Below are 13298 nucleotides of genomic sequence, written 5' to 3' on the forward strand. Positions count from 1 at the left end.
CCGCCGTTTTTACAGGCCAGTCCGGCCGGCATTCCGGGCCGAACTGGTCCCCCGCATTGCCGTGCTTATCCGCCGATCCTCCCCAACGCCTGCGGCATGACCGTCTAGTTGGGTAAGCTCCAAGGTAACTTTACTCCGTCTACCAGGATGCATCCGAGATTCGCCCCAGCCAAAGTCTGGAGGACCTGGGCAAAATTGCTCAGAAATACTCATCATGCCAGCGTTAATTCATGGTTCACGAAGAAAAAGCATCGAGTGTTCATCCTAAAGGTTTTAATTGCTCCAACTACACTCTAATACATGGTATATCAACCCCGGCCTTTGCCCACCAACCAGCCTAGCCACGATATCGAAATATTCTGGTATTCTTCAAAGTATAAACCACCACGCAAGCCCGGCTTCCTCCTGCTGTCCGAATCCTGCACGCGGTAGACGCCAGGCCCGCCACCAAACGCATTCAAGCTCATCGCGCAAGACAGTATCCCGCCCAATTAAGGCTCTGTCCAGGAGCCGAAAATAAACAAGACCGAGCACATGAGTGCGTCGGCCAGAGTGAATGAGCGAGGAAGAATAAGAAATATACAATAGGAACCGCACACGGCCACAGTACCAGTGCGCGTGGGTGAAATGAAATAAAAACCAGGGCAAAAAGACAGAAACCGTTTCGTAGATTCGTAATGACCATATTCTCTCTTTTTCCCCTCCCAACCATCCTTTTGAGTAATAATGAGAGATAATTAGAAGTAGATAAGGGGGAGCACCGTGGCCGGTTGATGACAAAGTTTTAGATCATGCCGCCGGGCATGCCGCCGTTGTTGAGGCCGCTGGGGATCGCCGTGGGCGCAGGCATGTGAGGGGGGCTGTTGCCCCTGTTGAGCCGGGCCCGCATGTTCATGCCGTTCGCCTCGCTGATTGTCTTGCGGAGTCTGCGTCGTTGGCTACCAGGGCCATCCTCCTCGTCGCTCACCGAGAACGCGCTGTGGCTGTCTCCGCCACGGTCGCTGGGCATCGGCGGTGGTGCAAAAGGCAGGTGAGGAGAGCTGGCACCCATTTCCTCATCCCCCTTCCGGCCCATGAACGATCCAATCACGTTGCGGCGCTTAGGGTTGATGGGAGGCACGGGAGGAGCGTTGGCATGAGCGTGCATGCTGGCGTGAAGGTTCGGCGTCGAAGCAGCGGCACCAAGAATGCTGCCGGACCGAGAGCGCGAACCACTCCGAGAGCGCGACTCCGAAGTCTCGGGCAGGGCTACAGTGGGGACACGCGAGGTGGACGACACAAAAGTCGGCTCGGAGATGTCCTTCTTCCGTACCACTCGCTTCATTGACTCGTCAAGGCGGCTGGTGGGAGCAGCCTCGGCTGCCGGCGAGGGCATAGGAGGTGCGGAAGGCCGACGGGAAGGAACGAATGAGGGCGTAGACTGGCTAGCGGGGATAGAAGGCGAGGGGATTGGGGCGATCGGGGAGATTGGGGAGGGTTGTCCAGAATCAGGCCCTCGGCGGCGGTACTGAACAGCCAGATTGCCAGACGAGGCCGATCGGTCAAGCGGCTTTTGAGGAGCCCCCGACGGGTATGGCTGAGGAGGCATGATGGGCGACCGACGAATGTTGGTACCGGGAAGGCCCGGCGACTGCAACATTGGGGGCCGAGCGGACGGCGGCCCGTTGGGGCTGAGTGCCATGCCGCGCTCCTCGTACGGAGACGAGGCGGTACGAAGCCGGGCAGGACGTTGAGACCTCTCGCCGTTGCTTGTTTCCGAGCCGCTGCGGTCGCGTTCCGTCCGGGAGGGGGGCCGGGACGCGGCTCGGCCTGTGGCACCGGCCTGTGGCTCCTCGCTTGGTGACCGCTGTTGGTAGGTGATGGGAGGCGGCCGCTGCTCGCGGGAGGACGAACGTTGGCTAGTCGCGCGGTCACGGGTCGGTGCGGTCCGCGACGCCGGCGGGCCCACCATGGGCCCAACAGTCGAGCCGGGCATCTGGCCGGGCATGGGGACTGCCGAGGGACTCCGTTGAGATTCCATCAACTGTTTCCTGGCTTGCCTGAAGGCCCGCAATCCGGCGTGCATGGCTTCGTCGCTCTTGTCCTCGTGCGTGGGAAGGACAGGTGCTGTTTCGGATCTGGGGATTGCCGGCTTCTCGACTTCCTCGCGAACCGGGGATGGAGGTTCGTCCTCCTCCTCGAAACTAGGCTTGTTCGGGCTGGGTGCACTGCTGATTGTCGAAGAAGCAAGACCAAGCATCTTGATGGCCTTGGAGTGCTGGCTGTCCTGGCGGTTCTCCCGGTTGCGGTCGATCAAGGAGCCTCGGCTCGTCTTTTGCCTCAGGATCCCCAGTGGATTGGGGCGGGGCAGAGATGGCTCCCGAGTGCGGTCAATGGTGTGAGGTGAGAGGGACCGGCTGTCACGATCCGACTCTACATAGGACGTGAGTCGCTCGCGAACCCGGCGGGCGCCGTCTGCCAGTTGACTAGCAAACTCATCGTGCTCTTTCTCCATCTCGGTGCTCGAGCCAGTGTTGCGCTCTGATACGGACTGAGCCTCCGAACGTGCACTCTCGCGGAGTTGCGGCGCAGGCTGGCTCTTCTGCTCGTAATCGACCTGTTCGTTGAACGACGGCGATGTCCAATCAGGTGACTGGACCTCCCATGGGTTAGCCATGACTCCCATATCCGCCATAGACTTGGGATCATATGGATCGAGTGGGAAACGAGAGACAAAGTTCGACGTCTGCGGTGCTGAGCCGTACAGAGACGACGTGGCACTGTCGGTTCGGAGGTGCTGGCGGACCATGCCGCTGAGGCCTGCCGACATAGGAAGGGTGGGAGAATCCTGAGGTGAGGCCATTGCCTCGGCGGCTATGGATGGGAAGGGCTGATCGGAGACTGGCGAAGGCTCTACTGAGCCTAGTGACAGCGGAGTCGGTACAGCAGAGTCTCTAAAGGCCGGGTGGTCACGGTCGGCCGGTCGCCTGCTCCCGCCGCGGGCGGCTGCAGGCGGCCTCGAGGCATCGTCACTCGTCACCTCGTCCCTATCATTGAAGTAGATCGACCCAGCTTCCTCCTCCTTCACGGTGGGCTCGATCTGAACGATGGGCTCGGGCTTCTCCATCGGCTGCCTTTGGGCCGATGAAGATGAGCGTGATCGGCCGGTGGTATGGGAGGCGTTGGATTCGGTGCGGAATCTGTTCGTTGGTGTCTCGCGGCCCTGCTGGAGCTGCAGTTGCCTTTGGGCGTACCTCGACTCGTCATATGAGTGGAGGGGCTTCTGGAACAGTCCCATGGCAGTAGCCTTGCCACGATCGGTGGGGAGAATGGAGTTCTCCTCGCCTTCGCTGATGGGCGGGCTCAATGGCGGCGTGCCTCCAAAAGCAGGCTTGGACTCAGGGTTCGCAGGCATTTTAATCCCCAGATCCATGGGCGGTGCACCAGGGGATGTGACTGTCGGCGAGCCTATAGATCGCAGGTTGGGGGCGCTACCCTTTGCCAGGATCCTCCTGTCGCCGAAACGGTCACCAAAGAGGCCACTGGTTGGCGACGTCCCGTTCTGGAGATCGGGTGTTCTGGTGCCGAGAGTTCGCTGCCGCGATAAGGTGTCCATGCGTGACAAAGCTGAAGACTGATGTTCCTGGAGGTCATTGTTCAGCCCAGTCTCATAGAGGCGTCGTGTACGAGTCAAACTTCGGTCAAGGAGGGGAGTGCCCGAGGCAGAACTAGGTGCTGTGACGCTAGACTGCCAGTCCTTGGCCGAAGAGGTTGGCTGGGACATGACGGATGTTGCTGCGGTAGAGTTCCGACCCAGCGATGGTGTGGATGATGTTGTTGAGTTGGTCTCCCTCTTGCGGTTGTAGCCCGGGGGCGGCGGTGACTCGGAACGCGGGAGGTCAAGGCTCGACTGCGGCATGTCCTGTTCGTCGTCGAAGGACATCTTTGACTTTTCGGATTGCCTCCATTTCTGGAAAGCCGACTTGGAGATGTCGTCGTCGTAGAGAACTCGGCCACTCATGCCGCCACCATCGAGGTTTTTGCTAGATGCAGAGCCCGAGGGGAGCTTGTAAACCTTCTGGCGACCGCCAAACAGATTGTTGCCTTCTCCGGGCTTGGCGCGATCCATGACGCTGCCGGAGATGGAGTTGCCGTCCGCTGAATGGTACGAGTCCATTCGTGAAAAGGAGGCCTCCTTCCTGATCGACTCGACCTCGGCAATATCAGAAAGTCCACCGGCACCAAAGCCAAAATCCATCATTCTCGATTGCCGCTTGGGGAACAAGACGCTGTCGTCGCTCGCCTTCCCGATCTTGGTGTTGGGGTCATCCTGTTCCCTCAGCATGGAAAAGCGAGCCGAGAGGCCTGTCATTAATAAACTTGTGCGGAAATCATCGCTCGGCGGGAGGGCATTTTCGAGGTCTAGCTCCTTCTTTGGCTCTTCCTCCTGCGACTTCTTTCCTTTGCCAAATAACCTGAAAGGTGCGGGAGAGTCAGACTCCTGCGAAGCTCTTGGCGCAGCGGCGGTATCATCCTTCGCGCGCTTCTTAGTACGGAATCGGTTCATAGTGATTATCGTGTGCCTTGTGGGCTGAGCAGAAGAGGGCGGTCGGCTCGAGTGCTTTTCCAGGTCCCTCGTTCTCTTCTTGGTGAATTAACGAGCTCGGGGGTGCGTGCTCTTCATTAAACAGCTTCCATTAAAAGTGGTCGGGATGGTGGACCGAGGAGTTGGGACGAAAATGGCGGGAACTGTTTGAAACGGGCAATGGCGCTCGGGACGATTGGCCAAGAGAGCGTCTGAAGTTGGGATGTCTAGACAAACATGGCAAAAACGGGTTAGCACACATTTGACAGAAACCCTTGGACGCACAACGAGTTTCCGGTCTCAGCTCTGGACAACTTTGGGCATAGGGCAACATCGACTGAGTTCAGCAACGCGTCGGAGACAATGAAGGTGTGCTTGAGCCCCGTCGCAGCCAGTGGCATGAGACGAAGAGACCGGCCAGGAATTCATCAAAGGCAGTGCAAGTGCATGTGCAACGCCGAGTGAGTGGCCAGCAGGCAAGCAGGGGGGAATAAGGGGAGCAGACATGTCAAAATAACATACCTTCGTCAGAGAGGGTGCTGTGTCGGCAGTGTTTCAGCAAGATGGGGAAGTGCCCGGGCTGTCAACGTCGCATATAGATTCTGACTCTCTCAAAGCTCCGAGTCGTGCTTCAATCGTTGGACTGCGTTGATATTGGGAACAGAACAGTGACTGGGCGATTCAGTCAGAGAACGAAAGAATTCCGAGGTCCAGAGGTCGCGCACGGGATCCAATGGTCTCCTGCAGGTTGGGCCGGCGACAGCAGGTGGTGCGTGGGCGGTTCAGGAACTGGGCCTGAGCCTTTTCTATGGGTGGGCAGATAACGCGGCGAGGGACGAAGTGAAGTATTGCTGAATCGCGCGTTGTTGATAAGGGAGAGGTCCCGTCGGGGTGGGCAATTCGACAATCCCGGTCGAGCGATTTCCTTTTGGGCGGTTCCAAGGCAGCAAAAGTGCAGGATCTCGCAGTGCCGTTCGGTTCTTGGGCGAGTCGAAGCAGACAGGCGGACTGGGTGGCTCTCGGAGGGAAAGTCGCGAGAGGGCGAAGGAGAAGAGGAGCGGGAAAAGAAGGACTCGGGTCGGTAGTGGGCGCTCTCTTGGTTTTTTGGCCTTTCCTTGGACTTGACTGACAGGCGAACAAAACGAACCCGGGAAGAAGAAGAAGAAATGGGAATGAGTGACTTGGGTTCAGTTGAGTTGGTTCGGAGAGCAGAGCAAGGAATGGCAAGCGAGTGAAGGAAAGGACTGGAGACAGTCAGGATTTGGAGTGACGGGGAGAGAAAGGAGTGTCCCAGGAGGGAAAAGAAGAATTGCGGACACTGGACAGGGACAGGGTGACAGGCACCAGAAATTGGAGAATCCGAGCCACGAACGGGGGAGTTTAGGAGGAGGCAAGGAGAGGAGAGGAGAGAGTCTGACCGGGGCTAAGACGGGGGACTAGGGTTGAGGCTGCACGACGGGACGGATGGCCAAGGCAGGGAGGGGAGGAGAGGGGGAGGGGTGTGATGGAAAAGGTGGAGGGAGGTGGTGGCAGGGGGTACATGGGCTGGGATGGATTGGGAGCGGTAGCGGGAGTTGAGTGGGAATGACGGAGGGTGAATGGTCACTCTCGGTAGTGCAGAGGGGGTGTGTATGTGTGTGCGTGTATGTGTGTGTGTACACTAGAGAGTGCGAGGTACTATGTAAGGGTGGTTGAGAGTGAGAGTAAGAGTGAGAATGAGAGTGAGAGTGAAGGCCCACGGCGATGATGATGATGATGATGGCGGCGGCGGCGGCGGCGGAGACGGCGCCTTCCTGACGGAGTGAGGCGAGAGACGAGACGAGACGACCAGAGACTCACAGGCAGAGAAAGAGAGCGCGCACGAGTAGGGCCAGGAGAGAGTGAGAGAGTTACATGGAGCGAGAGAGGAGCCCTAAAGATCGGCTGCGCAGGGCCCAGAGAACAGCAAAGCGAAGCAGAGCAAAGCAAAGCTTCCAGACTCATTAAAACCCTGTGTGCCCACCCGCTACGGGCGAATCATCTCATTGAGGGCCGGCTCACCAGACAGGAGAAACAGACGGACTGGAGACGCGACTGGAGACGGGCGAGCCTGGGTGAGACCCGCGATAGAGCGGGTTGAGTGCACTAGGAGAAAACAGGAAGGGGAGGAGCGGGATTGGCCCCGGCTGGACACTCAAAAGAGGTCCCCTGCGAGTGTACCTGCGCCCGTGCCCCTGGCATCTTGTTCCTGGCTTGTCTTGGTTTGGTCTGGGCTGGAGGGAAAATGCAAGGGGTCTGGTCATTTGGTGGGCAGGGGTCCAGGGGCAAGCCGTTTGGTGCTGGTGCTAATGCCTGGTGCTGCTGGTGCTGGTACTGGTGCAGGCGCTGGCGCTGGCGTTTTGCCGTGGTATCTGTTAGTGACACGGACAAAATATGCTGCATCCTGTCTAACAAATCACAATTTGGTAGGGGGGGGTGAGAGGGCCGAGAGGGGGTGAGGGGTGCCGAATTGTCAAATTTGAGGTGGGGGCGCTGGGAGATGCCGCTCTCTCCTCGTCCTGCTCTTTGGTCTTGCTCTGGTTCTTTCCGGCAGTCATGACCCGTCATTGCACCAATTGGGGGGTCATTGGATATTAGGCCATCTGGTGGTGGTGTGAGGCCGGAGGCGAGCACGAAGGAAGGGCACAAAGCAGGTGGGCAGGGAGGGGGGATGCTCCTTGCTGGGTGGTCTTGTCGTTTCTGTTTCTGCACAATCTGAGGGGGAAAAGCAAGCGCGGCCGGTAGGTAGACACAGTACGAGGCGAGAGCAGGAGCAAGCTAGAGCATGTGCAAAGAGTGCAAGTGCAGGCAGGGGCATGGCCAAGGAGGACCAAGAGCAAGAGCAAGCAACGCCAGAAAGAGCAAGACGGAGCAAGAGCGACAGGCACGGATATGCGAACCGACGAGATGGCAACGGGCAGGGAGTAAGTACGGTACCTACCGAAAGAAGGAAGCAGAATGGAAGACGGCCAGTCGCTCGTCCTCCCTTCCTCATTTCAACTTGCTCTCCCACCTTAGTCAGCCGAGCCGGTACGTACTCAGCACGCCCACACCCACACACACACACACTCTCTCTCTCTCTCTCTCATTCTCTCTCTCTCCCTCTCCTGTGTCTCTCTGTCCCCCACCAAACAAACAAGGTCGAGTCAGGCTAGGGACTTGCCCGTGCCGTACCTGCGCCTGTGCCTGTGCCGGTGCCCTCGCCTTAGCGGAAAACAAAGCTGCAGGTACATGGTGTGTCGTCGAGCTCTATAACTCTGACTGACTCTGCAACACAGACAGCGTAGCGTAGAGTACCGTCAGGCGGCAGGTGCAGGTGAAGGAGAGCAATGCAGTGCAGTGCAGTGCAGTGCATCCGTACTCGTGCGTTCGGTCTTGGGACGACGTAGCGCACTTGCCCGTCCGTCTCTCCTCTCAGTCAGTCTCACCACGTTATCATCGCTAGGGGCTCCTTCCGACATCTCGAACAAGCACTACGTACACTACGGCAGGAGCCAGCCACGCCGTTCATTCCTCGCTCTTCGTCGCCTCTGCCCAAACAAGAAATTATCATCAAAACAAATCACCCGTCTCGCCAACGCCCGTCTCATTCTTTCGCCTGACAACCCTAAAAGAAACACGGGGCGACCCTGAGCACGCAGATGATGGCACCGCCCAAATGCCAGCCTCTCCTCCGTCACCCACCGCCGCCGCCACAGGCGTCGTCGGGTCGGGTCTGGCCTGGCCTGGTCCGGTGTCCATGTCGAGATAACCGCCTCTCTCTCTCTCTATCTCACTCACTCATTCGTCTCGTCTCGTTGCCGCCATCGTCGTTGTGTCCAATTGTGTGTCGAGAACAGCCCGCCACTATAGTTCTCCCGGAAACCTCGCCTCCCGTCATGCCATGCCGCATCGCATCTTTCCCCCGGCCAAAGTCAATCTGATGTCCGCCACACCATCGCCGGGTCGGCCTCTCGGAAAGCACCGCATCGCATCATTCATCTCGCATCACTTGCAACCCCTTAAACACCACCGCCGCCACAATGCCGCCCAGCTCGTTGCCGTTCTCGTCTGGCCGCTCGTCGGAAGAGTCTGATCTTCTCCCCGTTGCTCGTCTGCTCGTTCTTGTCCCAGACAACCCAGAACAACAAACGGCCAAAACGCATTGTCTCCTCCAAGTCAAACCATCGTCGACATTGACAGCAAACACACGCGAGCCCTTTCCAGTTGCGCATAGCACTCACTGCCTTTTGCATATTTTCTATGCTCCCCTTCGTTTCGCCGCGACGCAGACATGTATCGCTGCTACGGACCCCCCGCAGCCGAGTCTTCCTCGGTGCTCTGCGCCGTCACCTCCGCCTGCATTAAAACAGAGCTGCCCAGAAAAGCTTCAGTCCCGCACCTAATGTTGGTTAATTTTCCCTACTAAACAACGTGCCGGGACCGAGGGTGTGGCTCTAGCGCCAACGGGAGTTGGCTGCATCCCGCACCTTATTACATGCCTACGCCCTGCCGCTCCGCCTAATTGCTTATGTACTCGGTTCGTCATCTTAGGCCATGCTTTGGCTGTAGCTCCAGCACACGGTTCAGCGGTTCCATTTTGCATTTACCTAGGTGCCATAGTACGGATACACTGCATTGCATGACCAGGCTGAGGCCGCCGCCGTCGAGCGTCTTTAACCTTAAAGACAAGAAGGGTCTGGTCTGTCCTGGGCCGCTCGCAACCCCAGTTGTCGTGCCCACGCCGAAGAGAACACCTGCCTGCGTCGGCGCGTTGACATGCTGATCGCTAAAAGAAACCGATATGTGTCAACCCAAACTCCAAGGGGCAGGCCGACGAGCAGCATGATGCAAATTGAGGGGCGTGTCATCAACAACACCAAGGAATCAGGGGCTGGCTCCCTAACAATTTACGCCATTTCCAATTGTCTCACAAACCCAACCGAATCATCACGCCAGCCGTTGCAAGCTTGCCGCACCCCTCGCAGGCTCTGACTTGCAGGGGCTGAGCTGTATTCCGGGCAAATAAAAAGCCCATGGCCCTCGACACGTTTGGTTAAAATCATCAGAGCTTGATCAACCGCGGGCACATGCGCGGCTCGGCAGAAGGTTGCTGGAACCTGCTCAATAGACTTCAAACTCTCAGTTGCCATTCTAATGCGCCCGAACACCCGCAAGGCAAGGCTTACCATCTTGCGGGACCCTGTACCTCGGACCATTCTTCTTCTCAAGTCTCGGTTGAATTACGACAAGGAGGTTGTTGCGGCCGGGCATCTTCTTATCCAACCGCGGCCTTCTCGACTACCGGTTTCTCCGTTTGCTTCTTTTCTTTTTTACAAGCTTGACCCTACCCCCTCACGGAGATAGGCAAAAGGAAAGTCACAAACTCGGCGGGACCCTTGTCTTTTTCTTCGCCAACGGCGTGCCGATGTCTCCATGTTCAGCCTCGAGATCGCATGAAGATCCGCTCCAGGTGACATTGCCCCAATGAAATAAAACCATTGCCCGTATGCCGCAGGCAAATCTCGCGCAACCCTCATACTGCGGTGTGATTCGTATCGTCAGCCCGTGGCCATGATTTCGCTGATCGACGTGAAACCCAATGAGCAGCAGCAGCAGCTATAGTGTTTTCCGCGTACTTGGCATCCGGCTGCATCATGAGCCTTCCTGGCGGCTGGTGCACCAGCAGCGTCGCGCAAGCTTGCATCATCTGGTCTTCCCCGACCCCCTGTTTGAGCTGAGCCTTTGGAGGAGGCTCACAACCCCACGGCAGAGTTATTGGCCGTCTGAGGGCAGCAAGGGATGGGATACGAAAAGTAACACACATACATCAGCCTGCTGATCGCTCAGACCCAACGCATAACAACGATCTGCCGCCTTTTCAGCTTGCCATGACCGGGCGACGGCAAGCACGCACTGCCCTTTGTCCATTGTGGCACCTTGGTCCTCGAATGACAGCGCTGACACACCTTACCACGACAGCATTGGCCGACGCCCACTTTGCAAATCACCCGTGCTGCCATGCAACCCCCGCGTTCCCGCTGGTTGGGTGAGATTTGCGTTTCGGCTGTTGTCCAATGAACTGCTTTAGCAGCATGCCGTTGCCCTCCAGCTTCTCAGGACGTCTTTGGCAAAGGCTCTAGCCCGGCTGCAATAGGAGGGCCTCCCACCGCCAGGCTTTTCCCATGTTCAGTGGCTCTGTGGTGTTTGGTTTCACCATGTCGGCGTCTGTTTCAACTCCCGTATGTCTCGGTGATGCGAGCAGGATGATTCGATCTTGCGTCGCTACTGCATCTCCGTGGGTCGGGTAGCAAAAGGGAGTTTGTCGAGGGGCCCCCTTCTCCGGTTCTCATCCGGCCTGCGTGAACCACGGACAACATCCGCATCGCTCAGGGCCGTGACGGCACGGGATCTGAAGCGGCCCACGGAGGGTGCGGCACTCCGGTTGCAGGAGAACCACGAGAAACTTTTTTTTTTTTTGGTTCACCATTGCCTTGACCAGACGCTGCACTAGAGTCTGATTGATTGATGGAACCCTCTCGCTCCTCTGCTATCTGCGCTGCGCTAGGCTCTCGACTAGAAACGGTGGTCCTTGAACTACCAAGTCACCGCCATGCAGGCATTGGTTTACAGACTCAACCGACGGACGGTGCAAAGTAACCTGGGCTGTTAGAGAAGTCTCAATGCCGCTGCTAGAGTCAGTTCTTTCCGCACGTCGCACTGGCTACGAAGTAACAGGCCCCTTGCAGGATGCAGAATACAAAGATTGGTCTTATTATGAATTGCATATCGGGGATGATCGCCTGGGCACAAATTGTCAACATCACTAAATCATGCGAGTTCACAATTCTGTCCACGGGGGTGTCTCGATGCGCCAAACTGGACAGCGATCCCATGGTGTGCAGCTGCGAAGTCGTCTTCGGCCCCGCGGCCAGTCAAGCAAACGGTTGCTGTCAGAGGCAGACAGACATTAACGACAGTATTTTCTCTCACACCCCCCTGTTTTCAAAATTGAGGAGGGGCAGTCCAGCTCTCAAACGAACCCCCATCCCTGCGGATCTACTGTGTGATTCCGCGGCCAACCAGAGGAGTGTTCCTTGCGCCTCCCCTTTGCAGTGGCGATCGTACAACACTTGGTTCTGCAACTAGGGGGCACAGGATGCACTGAGAAGGGTGTGGTGCAATGGCTTCATCTACCTATTTTCTACGGCCTCTTGCTTCTGGGAACTGGGCAAGATGCACCCGCAAATCATGGTACGTGATATGAACGACGCTTGTTCTAAGACATACCCGTTTGGTGGCATTGAGCTCACCTCAGCTGATCGGATTAAAAGGGCACCGAGAATTCTACCAACGTAAGGCAGATTTTGAAGGGGGAGTGGAAAAGAAAGTATACATCTCTTGGTGGCACAGTGTCCTGCAACGACGGCGCATGCCTGGAGTGAGTTCTAACCGAATGCTGCATCCTTGTGCAAGATATGGGTATCAGATCTCAACTCCAGCAGTTCCCGGCATCCGCTGCACACGCGAGTTTTCGATCTTTCGGTTCGGGACAGCGGCGAGGGCCATTGATGATCGCCCATCGACCCAGCCCAACGGTCTCATTGGCCGGTGTCCCCGAGCCCAATAATAAACCGGATGGCCCACGGCACATTTCCGACATGAGGATGGGCAAACTCAGAATTGCAATGTCGCGAGCGAATCCGTCCCTCGCCCAAGATGAATGGCCGCTAGTTGGTCCGTTCATGTTGGCAAAGCCGTCCGGTCAGCGCGTGGGATCGCAATCCTGGATCATGATTAAACTCGACTGTGAAAAAGATCTTAGACTTTCTTGGCGACAAACGACGGAACGTGTTTTTCACCACGGCAGGTCGGTAGTGGCTCTCGCAAGGCGGTTGGCCGACTGCGGTCCCTGGCTGAGCCTGGCTGATTTCGCTCCACGTCAGCCAAGAAGCAATCAATACCCGTTGAGATTGAGCAGGAATCGACTTGATGGGCAAGTGGATGCGACGGGCTTTGACGGCAGGGCGCAATGGAAGCTTTCCAAAGGAGGGGGAGAAAATTCCCGCTCATTGAAACAGAGATGACATCCCTGCGCCGTTCTGGGTCTTTCCCAGTCGTCAGGCACGGCATGAATGTTGGCGGCCTGGGTTCAAGTGGCCCGGTAGAGCCGCAGATTGAGGCCGTCGCAGCTTGATTAACCGGGGAAAGTATGGAGTGGGGTAGGCCCAGATGCGCTGTTCACAGTTCGTCTGATGATGACGCTCGAACAAAGCCGAGCCGTTCCCAGTCTTTAAGATTTCAGTTGTTTTGGCGGTTCAAAGCTTTTCCCAGCACTAGAACGAGTCTCCACGGTCCACACGATGGCACGTTGCTGGCAAGGCTGTCCCAGGGCTGATCGTTGGGGAAGACGAGGGAAAATCACAGATGGACGGCCAGCCCTCCAGTAGACGGGGACACCAAACCCACGACGTAGACCCAGACTCTCGAGAGCCAAGACGAATGGTGGTGTGGTGCACATGCAGTGGCTCGGTGGAACGTTTGGATCCAGCTCAGAGACCAGCCGATTGACATGCTCATGAGACCAAGATGAATATCAGTTTGAGCTGCAAAGTTGGAGCTACAACTATTGTCACGAACGACGCTCGTGACATATTGCACGTCCAAAGGGCTCCTCTATTCAGTCCAGTTTGTGTACAGGAGGAAGAGGGCACTTGCCACCTCATCCGGGCGATCC

General features: G+C 57.2%; 1 protein-coding gene across 1 annotated transcript; it reads right to left on the reverse strand.

Moving 5' to 3' along the window:
- Nucleotides 1-784: 784 nt before the first annotated feature.
- On the reverse strand, nucleotides 785-4546 carry EsH8_X_000633 (uncharacterized protein; the record flags this gene model as incomplete). Its single annotated transcript, XM_083274721.1, has 1 exon — nucleotides 785-4546. The coding sequence occupies one exon, from the start codon at nucleotides 4544-4546 to the stop codon at nucleotides 785-787; it is 3762 nt and encodes a 1253-aa protein (XP_083120113.1).
- Nucleotides 4547-13298: the final 8752 nt, after the last annotated feature.

Source organism: Colletotrichum jinshuiense, chromosome 10 (genome assembly GCF_051148585.1).
Source record: "Colletotrichum jinshuiense chromosome 10, complete sequence".
In the NCBI taxonomy this organism is placed as follows: Eukaryota; Fungi; Ascomycota; class Sordariomycetes; order Glomerellales; family Glomerellaceae; genus Colletotrichum; species Colletotrichum jinshuiense.